This window comes from Oryctolagus cuniculus, chromosome 4, assembly GCF_964237555.1.
Source record: "Oryctolagus cuniculus chromosome 4, mOryCun1.1, whole genome shotgun sequence".
Lineage (NCBI taxonomy): Eukaryota > Metazoa > Chordata > Mammalia > Lagomorpha > Leporidae > Oryctolagus > Oryctolagus cuniculus.
In genome coordinates, this window is record NC_091435.1 from 33,635,886 (window position 1) to 33,655,720 (window position 19,835).

Here is a 19,835-nt window from a genome sequence, read left to right on the forward strand (position 1 = left end):
ATTAATGGCTGTTGGTACTGAATCTTTAATTTTAAATAATTTTCTATTTATTACCTATTTGTTTAGTTTCTAAATATATCATGCTTCTGATGTTGTTATATCTATGTGATTTTTCCTGCTTCAAATTTCACTCCCTACCATAATGCAAAGGCTTTTATGAAAATTCATTTTGAAACGTGTAATTTCCTTGTAATATCATGTAATATTTCTCTTCTTCTCTTGGAAGAAGCCAGGTTTTCTTGCACCTCTGTGGATGTGTCCACGTGGTTTCTTCAGCTGGATTATCCTCTGCCTCTTTCTTGACTTGCCTATTCTTTTTAAGAATTATATTCTTTATTTCAAAGACAGTTACAGAGAGAGGTAGAGCCAGAGAGAGATCTTCCATTCCACTGGTTCACTCCCCAAATGACCACAATGGCCAGAGCTGAGCTAATCCAAAGCCAGGAGCTTCTTCTGGGTCTCCCACGCAGGTGCAGGGGCCCAAGGAGTTGGGCCATCCTCTACTGCCTTCCCAGGCCACAGCAGTCAGCTGGATGAGCAGCTAGAACTCGAAATGGTGCTCATATGGGATGCTGCAGGCTGGGGCTTTAACCCACTATTCCACAGCACCAGCCCTGACTTGCCTATTCTTAAATACTAAGTCAGTGGTCATCTTATCAGCCTTGAATGTCCTAGTTAAGCCAGATGTTTCTCCTCTCTTCACTGCACTCAACTTTAATACGCACCTCCTGGAGAGCCCTCCTGCTCTGTGTCTTCTTCACAACTCTTGGGGCTGCATTAAAGCATTTATTATTTTGTGTAGTAATTCTGTAAATTGCGCCTTGCTGAAACCTTCTCTTTCCTCCTGTTTCCCTTTGAGGAAAAGTAGTTTTGTGGATTGTTTCTCTCCGTGGACCTTCTCCGATACCCTCCCAATCATAGACCTCCCTGCTGCTGCCTTCAGCCAATGAGAGGTTCCAAGTCACCATTACCCCAGTCCATCTCCCAACGCCATTACCTTTCCATCCTCCTTGAACTCTAGTTTAATTAGTGACTTGAGCTTCCTGTGTCTTGGGTGATATTAGACTAAGTGGGGAAAATAATGGTGCCTACTTAATTGAGTTGCATACAATTAAATGAGTTAATGCATATAGAGTGCTGAGAACTTGTAATAAGTTTGCTAATTTATTATTAATACTAATTTAGGTGGGGAGGCATTTCTGTGTTTGCAGTGTTGCTGAACTTTGCCTTACAAGGACTATGCCTCCACTCAGTGTTTCAGTTTTCCTTCAAATTCCTCCTGTGATTCATTGTGCTTGACATCCCACCCTTTTCCACAGGAGGAGGCTTCCTCTTCTCAATTCTGGGATGCAGAGAGCTGGAGTAACATGTCAAGCTTTAGCCAATAATTCTGGAAGAGAATGGTCTTCCTTCTGTGTACAACAGTTATTTGCTTCTTGTAAATCCTTTCAATTTCCCCACCAGGGAGAGCTATGGCTTGTTGCCTACCAGGGATCAGCAAGAAGAAAGGAAACTTTGAAAAATCGAAACATGAAATTGCTTAGAGTCAACTTGGCCAACTATAGCACATATTCAGGAAGGAGTGCTTTGTTGGTTAGCTTTGTTCTGGCTAGGCCCTTCAGAAACATTCAACAAGCCTACCACTAGCACTTCCTATCATTACAATTTTTATTATATTTAAGCATGTCACATATTTTCTTGTTCCACCTGAGATCTGTGTCATACTAAAAAAAATTTTAAAAAAAGATCACTAATTATGCCAGGTTTTTTCACGAAGATTGGCGCCAGTAGTGAATTCAGTTCTAGAATCTTCCTCCAAAAGTGATGGTCAAAGGAGTTGATCAAAGTATTCCACCAGTTTCTCTACTTGTACATTTGCACAGAGAAGAAAGGACCAGGTAAACAGGATGAAGAGTTTGGCAAAGAGAAAATAAAAATCTGAGTTATATATAATCTTACTATTTTAAAACATTCAGAGACATAGAATTTTAAATTCACTATTTATAAAATGGGCATGATACAAACTTTTTCCATTACCCTAAGAAGTGTTCAAATTAAAAGTTGAATATAATGTGATTATTATTTCTAAACTAAGACATGCTGTTAGATTTTGATTTTGTGCGCCCTATTAATATCTTTGATAAAAACAATCTTAATAACAATATTTTAAAATTTAAATATATCTTATCTATATAACTTTTTAAAAGTACCTCTTCCGGGAGCATGATTTGAAATGGTTAATTTATCTATTTTGAAAGTGACAATATAATAAAATTGGTGGTTATGAGGATAGGGAAATTGATTATTTTAAAATACATTAATGCATAATTCATGCATTGTGGTTCATTGATTAAGAGAATAAGTGACCATATGGAAAATACTAAGATGTAGACAGGTTTAAAATGTTGACCAGAATGTTTTCAGCACACTAATTCACTTCAGGTGGGAGAGACCACATTACTTCTATCTGCCCTGTCCTGGGCCACCTTTTCTTCATCCAGGGTCACGTGTTTAATTGTTCATCACAACCGCACCTGGTGACCAGTGCTTTTTCACAGCTGCCAAAGACTTAGAGACTTAGGAGCATTTTGCATTTCCATGGTGATGTGCACAAACAACAAAAAAAATGTGCTTCCCTGCATGTGCGATTAGCACAGCCACCACAGAGTCTGCATGGACATTTCCAAAAGTTTGCTTTGTGCCGCCCATGGTGGCTTCATTAGGGGCGACAACAGGGACGCCCAATTAAACTGACGTTAGTCCCGAAGAGAACTTCATCTGTGAAGGACTTGCCTTTCCTGTCTGACTGCTGGGGAGGAAAGAAAGCTACACTTACGGTTATTCACCGGATAAATATTTCAGAGCCATGTATGAATAATTAGTGCAGACGCAGTGCCATTTCAACATCATGAGTGAAGTAAAGGAAAAAAGAAAATTCATTTTAAGTTCCGAGTCTTTTTGCACTACAGAGCTGGAGTCCTCTATGCACACAATAGATTAACTACCCTCGGTGCATACTATATTTTGCCCAGCCCTTAATATTCTGAAGCTGGACTAAAGCAGTCGTTATCCGCGGCGGTGCCTGGTGGTTTGCAAGCCCAGCACTACCCACCCAAGTGGCTGTGATACCGGCTTTCAGCGAAGCCTTATTACTCTTAAAAGAGCAATTTGGTTGGTTGCACGGCTATTAGGATCACACAGGCAGGCTGAAAGCTGTCAGTAGAACTGCTTCTCATCTTTTTCACACAATCCTGACATCTCTTCTCTTTTCGGCTGGACACAGACCTTCCTGTTTTTATCATTTTCAATCAAGCTCACCCAGAACGCCGCGGAATATATTCCCACTGAAAGCAAAGTGGAGAACAGAATTATCTGTGAGCTCTTGGAGGGGAAGCAGTGCCGACTGCGTTCTGAGAAGGAGCTGGATCGGAGAGAAATGTAGCTTGGCTCAGGGCTACATCAGGGAGCTGCTACTTCAGCTGTTAAAGATGGCAAAGCAACACCTACCTCAGGTTGTTCAATGATTCCTGCTATTTTCATAACCGGGAGGGAAGAGGATGTGAGAAATTTTTGTGACATTAACTTGTGGAAATGTTATCATCCGAGAAAGTGGGGAGAATTACTACGCTTGAACTTCTCTGCGTTTTGTTGCTCTTCCTCTCTGGACCAACTCTCAGCAAGCTGACCAGGACCCCCTGGAAAGGCAAACCTTGGAAGGGGGGTAAGTGCTCAAAGTTCTGTGTTAAAGATCTGAGCGGAGTTCACCAGGCTGGCTAAGGGCAACTCCAAGGGAAGAGGAGCTGCATCTGTTTGGAATCAGGTTTTTATTTCAGAAAAGGGAGTCTGTGTTGTAAGTGGCTAGGAAAGAGTTTTTTCTCTCCTCTTCATACAAATATATTTTTGCAAGTTTTTTTTTTTTTTTTTTTTTCACTGAGCTTTCAAAGCGTTACAATGATTGTTTCCAGCAGGGAGGCTAGAGGGCCAGATGCATGCTGCCTTGTGCTAGGATATATGTTTTATCTCTAGGAAGCTGCATTCTTGTTAAAAAAAAAAAAAAAAGGCAATGGGTTCTGAATATGCTAGCTCCCTGAATTGTTGGTAGATTTTGTGAAATGATCAGAGGGTTGTCTGAGAAGGGGCATGTTATGAAATGCAGTGCCACCAACACTAATTTTCTGGCTGACTCGATCAGAGTTGATGTGTTAATAAAGATAAATTGTGTTAACTTTATTGAAAAAAAATTCTGCTGAAGGAGAAAAAGCCTTTCGGTACTTGGGAGTATTGCCATCCATTTTCTTCTGCTGTCGAAAAATTATTATGAGATGGTAGAGACTTTTTGAGGCTGTGAACATTTCTCTTGGCAAAATTCAGTTGGTTCTGCTTGTCTGAATGCCATTTGTTTACGCTAAACACAAGTTATCAAGGTATGTGTCATGTGCATGCTGTAAGCTAAAATGATGCTGCACAAATATCCCATGAGAGACTTTGTGGAAGCATTTGTATGTTTTAGGAAGAAGCTTGGTAGGAGCTATCTAAGGATTGTGTTTTCCACAAGCATTCTTTTTACCTAAGGTTTTGAGTTTAGCTCTAGAAATATTTTCTGGGTCTCCCCCCACAGTTGCTTTGCTGTGTCAGTTCTGAGCTGAGGTTAAAGAGAAGCCTGAACATTAACAAGAAGTTTTAATAATTGATCACAGAGTCTCAGCAGGATTTCCTAAATACTCAAGTCCTTTCAGTTTGATCTTTCTGTTGCTCCTATTGTTGCATTAAAGACTTTCATTACGCATATATCTCCTGCACCTTAGAGGGCTAGATTCTAACAGGCGCCTAGCTTAGATGGCTGGTGCAGGTCCACCCAGAGGAAAGGTACTGCAAATACTCTTTGGCCTTGTCAGTTATGTCACCACATTCCTCTATTGCCTACTGGTATCAGTGGATTTTTCGTGCAAACTGCAAGCTGTTATTTATGTTAGCCTGTGTGACAAATTTGGGTGACTTGGGATCTTGAGATGTATGGTGTTATTGACTCTAGAGGATGTCAAGAGTGTTAACTTGTATTTCTTACATACATTTTTCAAAGACCGTGAGCGCCTATACCGTGTCAAAGTTCAATTTACTGTGTTAAACTTTAGTAGGAGACTTTGGGGCTCCATATAGCTAGTGAGATAGTTAGATGTCTATAAAATTTTAGAGAAGTTGTTAGCCTTGTCGAGAGACTTCAAAATGTGCATGTTACTAGGCATTTATTCATTCCACACAGCTTTCAATACAGATGCGTTGGATTTCATTTGTAAATCAGGTCTGAAATGTTTCATCTTTGAACATATGACTACTTTTCCCAATGTACTCTAACTAGCTCAGCTAGAAATTTGCTAGCTCTGCTGTATGATGATGATCTGAGTCAAGTGCAGAAACAGGCAATCATAGCGACATATTTCATTTATTGTTAACAGAGTCTTGTGTACTTTGGAAAGGTCAGTTGAGCGACTGAGAAACTTTCAGTGTGTTGACTATACTTGAAAATTATTTCCTTTTTAATGCCTGTTTGTCACTGTATATGCATTGCAAAAATATTTTCCACAGAGCCTGTGTTGCTGTGATATAGCTTTGCCTTGATATGCATATGTACATGTTGTAAATATTTATTTATTCATGAGCTTGGCTATTGATGGTGGTGTGTTATCATTTAATGTGTTATAAAATGCTGTACTTTTTCTCCCAGCATAGTGTGCAGGCTTTTAGAACATATTTTTACAAGTTTTTCAACATTGTTTTCCTTTTCAGAAAGTAGTGGTCTTTCTTTGTTATGTTGGAGATCCCAAGCACAGGTATGGTAGGTATGGGGGCAGATGAGAGAAAATGTTTCTTCTTAAACACAATGCCCAGAGGCAAAGAGAATCAAGGTTCAAAACACAGTTTAGAAGTTACTTTACTTCTCTTTCCTTTGTATCATATCTATAGTAATTCAAGCTTTTCTGTATGCACGCCAATCTTTAAACGTGATGCTCTACCATTATTTTTTAAAAAAAAATCCCTGGGAAAAAATAACAGTAGCCTAACAGAGGTTTTTCAGTTTAGTTCAGTTTTTGTTGCACTCACATTGCTTATGTGTGTTTGTCTTAATCTGATTGAGCAGCTGTCAACCTCCATATGGCAACCTGCCCACAATGACAATTTCCATGTTTGTTGTGTTAAGGGGAACCACCATTCTGAGAGAAGTGGTTATCTGGGGCAGGGCAGGGCAGGGCAGGGCAGGGCAGGGCAGGAAGCCATAACATCACAGAGCAGATCATGGCTACTGCCCTTGAGGAGTGGCACTAACAGCATGTGGCCAGGCAGCATGAATCAAGTGTCTATCAATGGAATCATTAGCACTTTTGGAAAAAAAAAAAAAAAAAAAAAAACACTGATTGTTGTTGATTACCGAGGGATTTTGAAGCCCATCAATGAGCCTAACTTTTAAATATAGGTTAGTAGGCCAGCAAGTTTTCCCTCAGGCTCGTGCTTTTCTATTTAATCACAATATGTGAACTCCTTACGGAAAGGCGGGTGTCTCATCTGATTAGTTCAGAGCATAACGTAAGTGATCACAAGAGTTTGTGTTCATGATAAACTAACCAGAAATCCTAACTACATCATCCTCATTAGGATTAAAGAACCTGATTCTTTTACATTCAATTACTCTCACTGGGATGAAGTTCTAAAACATGTGACCAGCTCCATTCCAATGAACATAACTCTACTGGAAGGTTTATATTACAGATAACTCCACATAGGGAGCAGAGGGGTTATATATAAATATAGAATGTTTATATGTTATGTATTTCATATATATTTATGCTATTGATATCAAAATTTAACCAAGTTTTAATAGTTAGCAATAAATGTGCTACTGGGAAGTAAGTAAATATAAAGAGAAAAATAGGTCTGAAAGATGGAAATGTCAAGACCAGTTCCAAAGTTGGTTGTCACAATATTTGTTCCTAGTCTAAAAGGAATATTGACCAATCGCAGCAGCCACTGACCAAACTAAAGGAGGGACCACACTTGACTGTCATTAATGCTCCAACCAATCTGGCTCTGAAACTTGACTCCTGCCAGACTTCTGGAAGACTCTAGGGTGATCACTCAACCATGGCAATTATGACATAAGAGCTAAGCTACAGTAACAAAGGATGAAGTTATCAAAACTTTCAACCATTCAGAAAGCTCTTTCATATAACGCTCATATTTGCTTCATTCTATAAATGATAACAGCCAGTTTTCCATGTCTATCTTCATAAAACAAAGCAAGCCTCTCCGGCAATTATGCTCCCTGACCCCTCTCCCCTGAAAGATGCGAATGCATTGAAGGTACATGCTACAGCTCTGCATGAGCACTGAAACAACGACATGAGTTTATTCACAAAGTACCACTTTAAATTTATTTAGTTGCTAGGTTGTCCCATCTGATATTTTCACAATTATTTGGAAATTTGGGTTTTGTTTTTAATCTTAAAAGTAAAAAGATATTTTTAACCAGTTGATGATGTCTACTACTTATGAGCTCATCATTATTGTATCTCCACTTAAGTTCTCTCTACTTATATAAAGTAGAGAAAAATTTACTTGTTTTGGAAGCTACTACATATAACCCAACATCTCACATTGCTCCTTATTGTATAAGAAATTAATATTTGATTTAAAAAATGAATTTTTTGATGATTTACTACTCTTCCTCAAACACGGAAATAAGACTTTCTGTTTAAGGCTTCTTCTTTAAAAAGGATGCTATTGGTTCATTTTGTCTTCAACATTTTTCTGAAATACACTTTTACCACTACACTAGTCCTAAGCTGTAGGTGAAATGTTCCTCAATTACCTGGTGAAAACAATATTCCATCTTTAAAAGGACTAAGGCATTTTATTTAGATCAGAATGGACTTACCAATGTTTATAGTACTTAATTGTTATGTGTGTCTATATCTTGTTTACCACTTTGTAAGTTATTTGAAGAGAAATGTTTTCTTTCATTAATCTTTCTTACCATACAGTCTTGCCCCAATAAATGCTCTATAAATATTAGATGAATGAGCAACATGCATCTGAAAAAAATGGACCAATATCGGCATATTCTATGACTTTAGGTGTTAATTACACATTTCTTATTTTAAGTCTCTATGTTCTATCCTACCTTCCCAATGGTAGGAAATTATTTTTATCACTTTTACTTAAATATTTAAATTTCAGTTTTGCTTATAGAAAAATTAACATATTTCTAGTAATTATGAAATTGGGGAAATCTATAAGACTTTTGTAGGAAGTAGTGCAGTAAGGAAAAAAGAAAGCAACATTGTTGCTCTAAAGTAATTTATAATGTGTGATTCTGAATCTGGTAACTGAACTATATGAATATTCATGCAAAATGTGGACTGTTCTTTGTACTGTGTATAATCATCACTTCTGTTTTTCATTCGTTTAAATAATTTAATCTCCATCTGTATGCAATAAGTAAATTTAATAACCTATTTTTCCTACAACTGAGGAGTAAATTCCATAGCGAAGTCAGAAATGAAGATGTACTTTCTACATGTTCAAAAGATTATTAATTTTCTACATATATTAATCCAACTTACCTACTGTACTAATATCTGTTGTAAAATTTGCTCATTGTTTAGTATCATTTGAAAAAATAGTGTGTGATAAATTCAGCACAATTCTGTGCTTGTAAGATTTCGATAAGAAAAAAATTTGGCTTTTGAGAATAATAGACATCTTAATCATAGAAATTATATTCTTATGAATAGCCAATTTGTTTTTAATTCAAATTCAGTTTTTAACCCTGAATTTCTGCATTTTTAGAAATTATTTATTTGTTATTAATGTATGTTTATTGCCATGTGATTAAAATACCCTGAGATTTCATGTTGTGTTTACCTAAAATGCATTTTTATTGGATGATGGAGGAAAACTGGAAGACATTTTGAAGTACAGAATTATTTATATTAGAAAAATATGTGAGAAGAAGGTCTTTACATAGAATAAGTAGTTTTTGTAAAAAATGGTTTAGTGCCTAGAAAGCAGATTGCTGGCCAATTTTTACAAAAATGGTTTCAAGGTCTGTGTATTCTTCCTAAAGTCAGATTATGCCTGTGAAAAGTATGATTTGAAAGGCATAAATACATACCACCCTTATCAGCTATGTGTGCAGGAGAGTATGCTAGTCCCTACTCCCTCCCAGTCAGGGTAAGAAGTTTTTAGACAAAATCTACAGGAAAACCAAACCAAACAAAAAAAAATTTTTTTCAGAACCCAGAGGGGAACTAGCAATATTTGAAGAGGTTATTTAATTTTAAAAAGTGGAATGAGTTGACAGTAATGAAAGGCCTTTGATATATAAGTGGTGGGGTTCACATAGCCATAGTTAAGATTGTGTCAGCACTTCCATTAGAAGCTGCATTTTCAAGGGGTTTACAACTTAGTCATAAAATTTTGCCTCAGGGTGGATTATGGCTAACATTAAACCCAGGTCTGAAAGCAACTTCTTTTTCTTAGTTTTCTAACTCATACCTTCAACCTTCGAAGTTATCTTAGTGTTTAAAAATGAGAAAAAAAAAAAAACATAAAGTATACTTACTTTCACAGACTTTGATACTTGAAAAGTTAAAATTTCAAAACAGAAATTCGAAAAGTGATGATAACTTACAATAGGGTCTGTTTTGCTTGAGTCAAATGAAGAGTATGTGAATCCAATAGTGACTTTGCTCATGAAGACCTAGAATCTTTTTCTGTTAAGGATGTTAGTTTGATTAGGAAATCAAGGTCATCCAAACACAAGACGGTATTTCTGGAGAGGAAAGAAAATAAGCACAGGACATCTAAAGACCATTACACTTCCAGAGACCAGAGCATTCCTCAGCACCTGTGGCCTCAAGGAAAGTCTTTGCTGGTCTCTAGAATTGTTAACAATCGCAGTTCCAGACAGCAATGTACAAACCAAAAACCCAGAGTCCTCAACTGATACCTTAAAAGCAATATGCAACTTCCCCAGTGAGAATTCTTTACCAATTTCATGTTTTTGGAAGCTATTTAAGGCCTGCTCACCTGCTCTATCAGACACTGAAAGATGATGTATCTGGGTTTCTACCCTCTAGGAACTTAGAATTAACGATTTTTAAGGTTTTTTGTTTTTTTTTTTTTTTTTTTTTTTTTTGCTTTTGTGGAGATTTTCTTCTCATTAATTAACGTATCCAAGTAGGATAAATTATTATGTTAAAAACAAAACTAAACTTAAAATTTCAGTAGAAAAACAATACAAATATCCCCATGTTGTTCTGCTATTTTTAGTCTAATGTCTTCTTGATATCATATTAAAGGTTCAATTTAGAATAAAACTAGGTAAGCACGAGCATTCAATTTGTTCCACAAATCATTTAGTATCTCCTGCAAGCTTCATACTGATTTTCATGCTTTGCAATTTGTTTTTCATTCCTCCTTTTTGTGTGAGTATGGATGCTTTATTGTGGTGTAAAGATGGGAAGCTGCAGAATGCACTGTGTTTAAAATTTTCTTGGTTTCCCCTCCCATTGTGGAAACCCAGAGCTCATCTTTTCAAGCTGCAATACTTAAAAAGTACAGCAGCAAACAAAAGCATGGTGAAAAAAAAAAAAGATGGGTAATGAGAACATTGGCTTTCAAAATACGGAAATGATACCTATTCCCATTTTGTAGTATCTCAAAGTATTTTAACTCTGGATAACTGTTATTCACTTTAAAACATAAATTCCCAATAATGTCTTTAAAAAGTTTGGTGTGTGGAGGGCTGTGGGGCCATGGTCTGTAAGTAGTCTATATGATAGGATACGTGGGAGAAAGCAGCTGTACCTAATAATGGGGGAGAATTATTCTGAGCCATTTTTTTTCAAAGGATATGGTTTATACCTAAAACACGCAGCTTGAAATATAGTCAAAAATCTGCTACACATCCAATTAAACCTACCGTATATGCTTCAGATTACATTGGGAAATGAAATGCTTTTGTGGAAGTGAGATATTATCCAATTCACTATTGCAGACAGAGCAATACAAACTTTGTGGTTAGCAATAATATTGGTTTGAGTGACTACATTTTGAATTCCAATAAACCCATATTCTCATATAGCGAATATTTTCCTATGTTATTGATGAATATAAAAAGATCTAAACGTGTCCAGGAGTGTCAATTTGCTGCTCTTGATATATTGCCAGGGAAGGTATAGAAATTCATTTCTTCTGTCACTTTATGAAGAGTTCACCACGGAGGCTATTAGGATGGACCCTACATATGCTCAGTAGAATCCCTTTCATATCAGTGTCAAAAGCTCTGTCATGAAAGTCGTTACGAAGCTGGGCAAAGTCCAAGATTATGTTCTGGAGACAGGGGCACATCATGAAATCTCTAATGTAATAGCTGGCAGCTAATAAAGAATTTATTTTAGGGCAGTCAGAAACATAACTAAAGTGCCTCCCAGAATCCACAGAGGCCTGAGAATTGCTGCTGGCTAGCTCATGAACATTTTCATTTATGTAACAGAACGCCCTACACCTATTTAGGGACTTCCTGGGCCACTGTAGAGACACAGACAGGGATTTGGAATTGAGGTTTGATTGCCAAGTATAATAAGTTAGACTTAATATATTGTGGTATGGAGATCTTTACTAGTTCTATAATTCTATTCCAGATCCCAAAGATCTAATGAAGGTAAAGTGTACATTCATAATGGAACAATATAATCTGTACTGTTAGTAAATGATTTCAATTCTATCTACCATATCAAGCTTATACAATACAGTAGGGAATCTGAGAGATACATGTTCTCTCACCAAAAGTATTTAGGGAATGCTCATAAGAGAAATTTATAATTTAAGTGACCAAAGGTAAGCATAAGGATACTCTTGGAAAAATTTTCTTGTATAATACGTGACTTATGCTTAAGGTAACAAAGGGTGACTATGAATGAGGACAGGGAGGTAGAGAAGGATGGAGTTATTTGCTAAATTTACATGTAGCCACGTTAGGTATTTTTTCCTTTATATGGGATGTTATTTAATTCCCCTGTATTCTCTGATTTAATGTTGGCATTGGCCATACCTGAAAGGTGCTGTTATCTTATAATCCCCATTTGTAATGTGAGAGTGACAACTTAAAGTTATAAGGCAGTATGTTTTTGAGCAATGCATCCAAATCAAGCAAAAAAAAATGTGCTACATTTGGGGAACAGTCAATTAACCTACCATGATTCCTATGGGCAGGATGCTGAGAATTAGTGGAAAATAACTTGGTGAAGTATAGCTTTGAGAATCAGAGAAAACCAGAATCGATAGTGAAGAGGCTACTATAGGCATTGGTAAGACAAGTCATATGGTGACCGAAATATTTTGGGACCAACACTTGGGGCTGGTTACTTGGGTGACCGACTTTCCTATCAGGTTCACTGTAGTATTTCTGGCTCATTACATTTGCAAGGTTTATTTCTTGATACGTTTAAAACAAAAGCAGTGACCTAGATTCATTTGCTAAAAGAAAAAGTTAGGTTGTGATGTTAGTCCTCTTCTCCCAATGTGAACAGTTTAGTCTATGATGTCATTGTTACTGAGGATTTTCACCAACATCTATCAACTTGCCTTGGAGAAAGTGTATTATGCAAATCACATTCTTAAGTGGTTTATTTGACAGTTGAAAACAGTTACTTAAGAACTGCAACTATAAAAATCAGGGGTGCATATATAGATAGTATTCTAGATATGTACTATAAATTTAATAAAATTTGTACATAAATACAAATGTATAAATATACCCCATACATAAATGGTCTCTCACCACAGCTGCTGCATTTCACTATATGAGTATGTATATATCTTTTGGTTTTCTTCATCTATCAGTTCCATAAATTATCAGCTTTAAAATCCATTTTTATACAAAAGTTTCATAGAGACTAGAAGACATAGCTTGAAGCCTCAAAGATATGTGTTCTAAAAAGAGTCTTCCATATCATAATTAAGTTATTGGATGATCTTTAAGATTTACTGTTATAATTTTAAATGTCTTATGTATATATAAAAGTATGATTTTAGTCATCTGTTTGAAGAATCTTAGGCAAGTGGATGAGTATACCAGTGAAATAATTTGGAAGTGATAGCATGGTTTACTAAAACAAAAAATTTTAACTTAAAATAATTTTAAAAGAAATGAGCTACTGGAAGTTGGTTTTACTTCTAAGTTTAATTTTCTTTCAATCATATCTGTATGGCCTATTAATAGCTAAATGATTGCTAGGTGTATTGAGAAGATGTTTTTCTATATATCTTCTCAATAGCTTAAATTCTCGTAATTTTGATTACGAAAATCTTGTTTTCAATATTTTTTGATAAATAAAATAGAATCATTATTCATTACATCAATAATTCAAATACTAATTATACATATTCATTTGAAGGCAATTAAAATAAATTTATGCTGTTTTAGCTCACTTTAGTTACAACTATTTGAGAGTATTCTCAAGAAATAGCAAAGATCCTCATTTTCCACTCACATCTCTGCTATTTATTAGCTCTACACTCTGAGGCCAGTTATTTGACTTCTGTGATTCTCAGAATTCTCATTGTATCATTGTATAGAACAAAATGAGATAGTACATGGTAGGTAAATAAGTAGCACTGAACTTCTAATGAATGTTTTCTTCAGAAGAAACAATATTCTCAGAGTTTTTACTTATTTATTTTTACACACACATATACAGAGAGAGAGAGAGAGAGAAACACCCTGAAGGTTAATTGCTAACATGTATTGAGTACTTAGCATGTGCCAGCATTGTGCTAAATGCTTTCCATGCATAATCTTATTTAATCTATGTCTATATATTAAGCACTACTTTTTTTTTCTTTCTTTATAACTCAGTCAAATCTGGATTTTTTCCCTCCTTTCATTTGAATTCATCTGTCTGTATTTTGGGCTCATTAAAGATGTAAAACATGTTAGATGCATATTATTATTTTCTGTTTTCAGCCAAAAAAATTCAATCACTATTTGTTACCTCAATAAGTCAAATACTAAATATCACATCTGGTTTAAACTGAAGACAAATGTGTTTGATAAAGAGGGCATTTGGGGAATGTTGGTAGTGCAGAAAAAACAAAAACAACTATATAACTATATTTTAAGAAATCCAATGTGATTAGCTTAGGTGGCATGGGATTTTACGTTTCCATATAGTATATATAAACTTGGAGCAGTCACAAGGGCAAAATGGGAATTGAGTGAGCCAGGTCCAAAACCAGATGGCAAGAAAAAGTTTCAAGCTGTTCCATTTGGAAATTGATTTTTGGATTTCCACGTGGTGCATTACATTATAAGTTCAAATTAATTTTAAACTTTTAATTTTTCATATGTATCTTCATGATTTCTAGCACATGTTTCCTTGTCTGTCTTGTTGCCAGTGAATCTAAAATGGGCACCAAACAGCTTTTCACTCTACATTAAATACACACCAAGTAGCACTTAACTGTGTGCATTTTGAGGTCCTCTCAATAAAACTTTCAAGAGGTGAGAAGCTTTTTTCTATGTCAGAGTCACTATTAGTCTGAATAATACATAAACACTGAGAATCCCTAGAAGTTCTACTGAGGATCCAAGCATAGCTTCAATAAAATTATCTGTCATTATCACTGTTGACAAGTTTGGTGTACCATTTAACCTCACACCATGCTAACTGTTCAATGTTGCTGTCTTAGCTGTTCTCCCCATCTCAGAGCCCTATTTAAGGAAGAATTTGACAGGTGAAATTTGAATACTCCAAAAAGTGCCCAAGACATTAAGGTGTAAGGGTTAAACACTAAAAAAGAAAAAAAAATAAGTCACTTCTCTTACTGAGAAAACCACAACCATGAGTAAAATGTTGCTGACAGGACACCCTACGCTCTCTCTGCATTGAAGTTGTTCTTCCCAAGTCAGGATTCAGTTAACCTGGTTGTTTGCATAGACATTAAGTGGACAATGACATTCATTGTATACATTTTTTTTTTTTAAATCTACAACTACTGGTTTAGGGTGGATTCTAAATGTCTCTGTAAATAGATATGTTTGGAAAGTTGATGGGATAGGAAAATACACAGGGATTTTCTCTCTCATTTAACCAATTGACAATTGCTTTCATCTTTAAATTATCCATAGCATGCTTGCCATGGGCTCATTATTCAAGGCAGAGAGTATAAATAAGCTGCACAGAGCGTAGATTCAGAACACGCCCAGAGGTTTGGGAGAAACTGGCCATTTTTAAGAAGTACATGAAAACAAGGATCTTTAATTCAGTAGATAAAATTTGCTAATGGTTAAGTGAGACATTTTACTTCAAAAACACTGAGATTTTAAAATAAAATTCCCTAAAAACTATACCAAATGCAATTTCTCTTTGAGCTGCTAAGATCCTGGAATGTGATTTTCTGACAAACGAAATTTACTCTTAATAAGAGTATTACAAGCCGATCATTCAACCAGAAAGCTTATGGAATAACTTAAAATATTCTTAAATGGAGTACTTTCTTAACACCACACTGCAACCGTTCTTTTTGTATTTTTGAGTGTCACAATTGTTCAGGGACTTCATTATGAATGTCAGCTATTATGGTATCAAAGCAAAAGGAGTCAGTTGGCAGAAATTCAGTCATTGGATTGATTATAGATTAAACTAAATTTACTATAGGATGAATTTCTAGATTTGAAAATAATTAAGTTCTGAAAACCATGAATAAAATGAGAAAAGCAAATCTGATTGGTATATTATTCCTAACTACTTCCTTTAGTTTTATTTTCAAAGTAATTTAAAAAACTACCTTCCAAATAATGAGAGTGTCAGTTCTCATAGTCTCGGATTATATATACTGTACTTTGTTTGCCTTTTATTCAGTTCATAAACCAAAAATTTAATATGGAATAATTTTTCCCTCCTGTTCTATGAATACCACTTGATATATAGAAATATCATTATAAAGAAAACACTAATGATTTTTGAAGCCCTCTTTTTGATATTGTTAATAATCAGTTATTCCTGTGAGCTACTTTGACATCAGAAAGGTTTAGAAAGGCATTGCAAATGAGATGTAATTATCTTTTTATCATAAATGAATGGTTTAAGATTGAATAACATAACAAAATCTATGTGCATTTAAATTATGATTGATCAAAGAATTATTCAAGATTCAATTATTCTGAGCCCAGCAATATTATAGAAAATATATTCTAACTTGAGAAATGAGTCCTATGTCTTTAAAGATAATTTCAGGAGCATTAGGCAACTGAGAAAAAAGTAATTAAATCATTTGATAATTTTATTCTGTAGTTTTTGGAGATTTCTGGTCTTGGCCAATAGCAGCAATTGCTTACAAGTTTTAGTAATTGTCCCAGCATGTTAGCAGAATTTAGATCTGAAGTATGGTAAAAGGTTCAGATCAATTCATTTTTTAATTGAAAAAATAGTGTGTAATTCATGTAGAAACATCGGAAAGGGGGAAGCTTCAAATAGAACAAAATAATTCCATAGTCCCTGCTCATAAGAATCACCACTTTAATACCACCCTGTAAAAATGACCACATTAATCCTGGCCAGTATTTTTTTTTCTTGGTGATCATATCCAAATAGATATAGATATAGACAGACACACACACACAGACACATATACATACACATACTAGAAAACGTATACTTATGTTGTACAGTGCACATATACAAAGCAGAACATACATACATATAGACTTACATGGAAAATTCTGCAATTTTTCTTCTAATGAATTTTAGATAACATCTAATACTAGGGATGTCTTTCAGCATAAGTCTGATTGTGCCCTTGAAAAAGTTTCTAGATATTGAATTAGTGTCTCAAAGAATATGATCATTTTAAGATTCTTGATTCATAATGCCAATGAGCATTGCATAAAGAAGTTATCATTCTATATGCTAACCCAAATTGTGTTGCAGTTCTTGGTCTTATTTATTTATTTTTATACATGTGATCTTTTCTTTTTTTTTAACTTTTATTTAATAAATATAAATTTCCAAAGTACAAATTTTGGATTATAGTGGCTTTTTCCCCCATAACCTCCCTCCCACCCACAACCATCCCATCTCCCACTCCTACTCCCATCCCATTCACATCAAGATTCATTTTCAATTATCTTTATATATAGAAGATCAATTTAGTATAAACTAAGTAAAGATTTCAACAGTTTGCACTAACATAGAAACACAAAGTATAAAGTACTGTTTGAGTATAGTTATACCGTTAATTCACATAGTACAACACATTAAGGACAGAGATCCTACATAGGGAGTAAGTGCACAGTGACATGCGATTTTAAAGTTTCTTGTTATTAATTTTCAATTTACAGAGCAAAAATTGTGAGGTAATAATACATGCTTCCATTTAACCCTCACTCCATTTCTCCTATTAAAATCTCACATTAGTATATTTGTCACAATTAATGAAACACACCCAGCTCACTAGTGCTGTTTTTTTTTTTAAATATTTATTTATTTATTTGAAAGGCAAAGTTACAGAAAGAGGCAAAAACAGAGAGAGAGATCTTCCATCTGCTGGTTCACTCCACAAATTGCTGCAAAGGCTGGACCTATCTGAAGCCAGGAGCGAGGAGCTGCTTCCGGGTCTCCCACATGGGCACAGGGGCCCAAACCCTTGGGCCATCTTATACTGTTTTCCCAAACCATAGCAGAGAGCTGGATTGGAAATGGAGCAGCCAGGACTCGAATCGGCGCCCTTATGGGAATGCCAGCACCGCAGGTGGAGGCTTCACCTGTCAAGGCACAGCGACAGCCCCCACCTAGTGCTCCTCTAATATTAGTCAAAATTATCACTTGTGTTTTCAATTTAATATATCTTTATTTTATTTAAACTTACTATAGGAGCCAGTGCTGTGGTGCAGTAAGTTGATCCTCCGCCTGTGGCGCTGGCATCCCATATGGGCACTGGTTCTAGTCCTGGCTGCCGTTTTTCTAATTGAGCTCTCTGCTGTGCCCTGGGAAAGCAGTGGAAGAAGTCCCAGGTACTTGGGCCCCTGCATCCGCGTGGAAGACCTGGAAGAAGCTCTTGGGTCCTGGCTTTGGATGGGTGCAACTCTGGCTGTTGCAGCCATCTGAGGAGAGAACCAATGGAAGGAAGACCTTTCTATCTCTCCCTCTCACTGTCTGTAACGCTACCTCTCAAATAAATAAATAATGTAAATGTATTAGATTGAGTATATTTGAATTATATATAGAACATTTATACATAAGTAGTTATGCATAGCTTGTATTTTATGAATTTGCTTCCAATGTAATATTTGAAGCACCATTTTTTTGTCTTTGCAATTTAACTGCACAAACATGCTTTCACATTTGAGAATGACATAGCAGAGCATCAAAAGCTAGGATTTTGGTTAGCAGTTTCATAGTTCAATATCATAAAAAGTAGAAACTCATTAAAAAAACTTCCTTGATTCTATTAACCAATATTCAATAATAATCTTTTCATATATTAGAAGTATATGATCATCAGAGCATAAAATGGTAAAATGTAGCTTACATAAATGTAAACACTTTAGATTAATACTGAATGACTTAAATAGCATCAACATCATTTCATGTAAAAAAAAATTCCCAATTTAAGCATGCACTATGATGTGAGTGTTAAAAAAAAGTAAACATTTTTCAGGCATGGAAAGCCAAGACACTCTGGGGAAAAAAAAAATAACCTAAATGAAAGATCTCTGTGAGTGAGATCCCAGTGGAAAGAACGGGTCATCAAAGAAGGAGGTACCTTTCTCTGAAGGGAGGAGAGAACTTCCACTTTGACCATGGCCTTGTCTAAATATGATCAGAGTCGGTGAACTCAGGGGGCTTCCATAGCCTTGGCAGCTCATGACAAGAGCCTAGGGTGATTACTGATGCCATAAACAAGAGTGTCAATTTGTTAAGTCAACAATAGGAGTCACTGTGCACTTACTCCTCATGGAGGATCTTTGTCCTTAGTGTGCTGTACATTGAGATTTAATGCTATAACTAGTACTCAAACAGTATTGTTCACTTTATGTTTCTGTGTGGGAGCAAACTGTTGAAATCTTTGCTTAATGTATGCTAAACTGATCTTCTGTATATAAAGAGAATCGAAAATGAATCTTGATGTGAATGGAAGGGGAGAGGGAGTGGGAAAGGGGAGGGTTGCGGGTGGGAGGGACGTTATGGGGGGGAAGCCATTGTAATCCATAAGCTGTACTTTGGAAATTTATATTCATTAAATAAAAGTTTAAAAAAAAAAAAGTAAACAAATCCACATTTAGCTATATTCACATAATACACAGGTTTCAAAATGAAATGGGTTGATGTCATGTTCTATTGAAGTTTAGAATAAAAACAATGGTGAATAGGGTATGAAAATTTTCTCAAAACTTTTCTTAAAAAGAATGTAAAACCAAAAGTAGTGACTGACTAACCTGCATGATGGGAAACAAACTCACCTTATGCAGAGTCATGTTGAAATAAGCAAATAACCTAGCAATTCAGAGAAAAAGGAAGGGTTGCTATAGGTGAAGAAATTTGTGTTCCAAAGATTAAAAAAAGAGAGAGAGAAAGAAAAGGGAAAAAAAGTTCACTAAATGCTTTGAGAGACCACAGCTTTTAGGTAAGTATAAAAATAATATGCCAACGATTACAAATCATCTGACTATATATCTTAAAGATATTGCTATTTATTGTCTCTAGGAGTGTGAGCACAGTAGAATCTTCGCTATGAAGAGCAATTATGTTTTCATCCAATTGTCAGATTCTATAGGT

The 19,835-nt window shown here is 35.5% G+C and overlaps 1 protein-coding gene across 24 annotated transcripts in view; it reads left to right on the top strand.

Annotated features, from left to right (window-relative positions):
- The first annotated feature begins 2,251 nt into the window (after positions 1-2,251).
- The window catches only part of ROBO2 (roundabout guidance receptor 2), a 1,427,252-nt gene continuing 1,409,668 nt past the window's right edge, over positions 2,252-19,835 (top strand). For 4 of the 24 annotated variants that reach the window (XM_051859439.2, XM_070071932.1, XM_051859441.2 and 1 more), the window contains exon 1: positions 2,289-3,721. In XM_051859439.2, coding sequence (XP_051715399.1) covers positions 3,592-3,721 — 130 coding nt within the window. In that variant the 5' untranslated portion in view covers positions 2,289-3,591. Of the gene's footprint in view, positions 3,722-19,835 lie in introns of all 24 variants that reach the window. The other 20 variants (XM_070071922.1, XM_051859424.2, XM_070071925.1 and 17 more) reach the window with 13 other exon arrangements.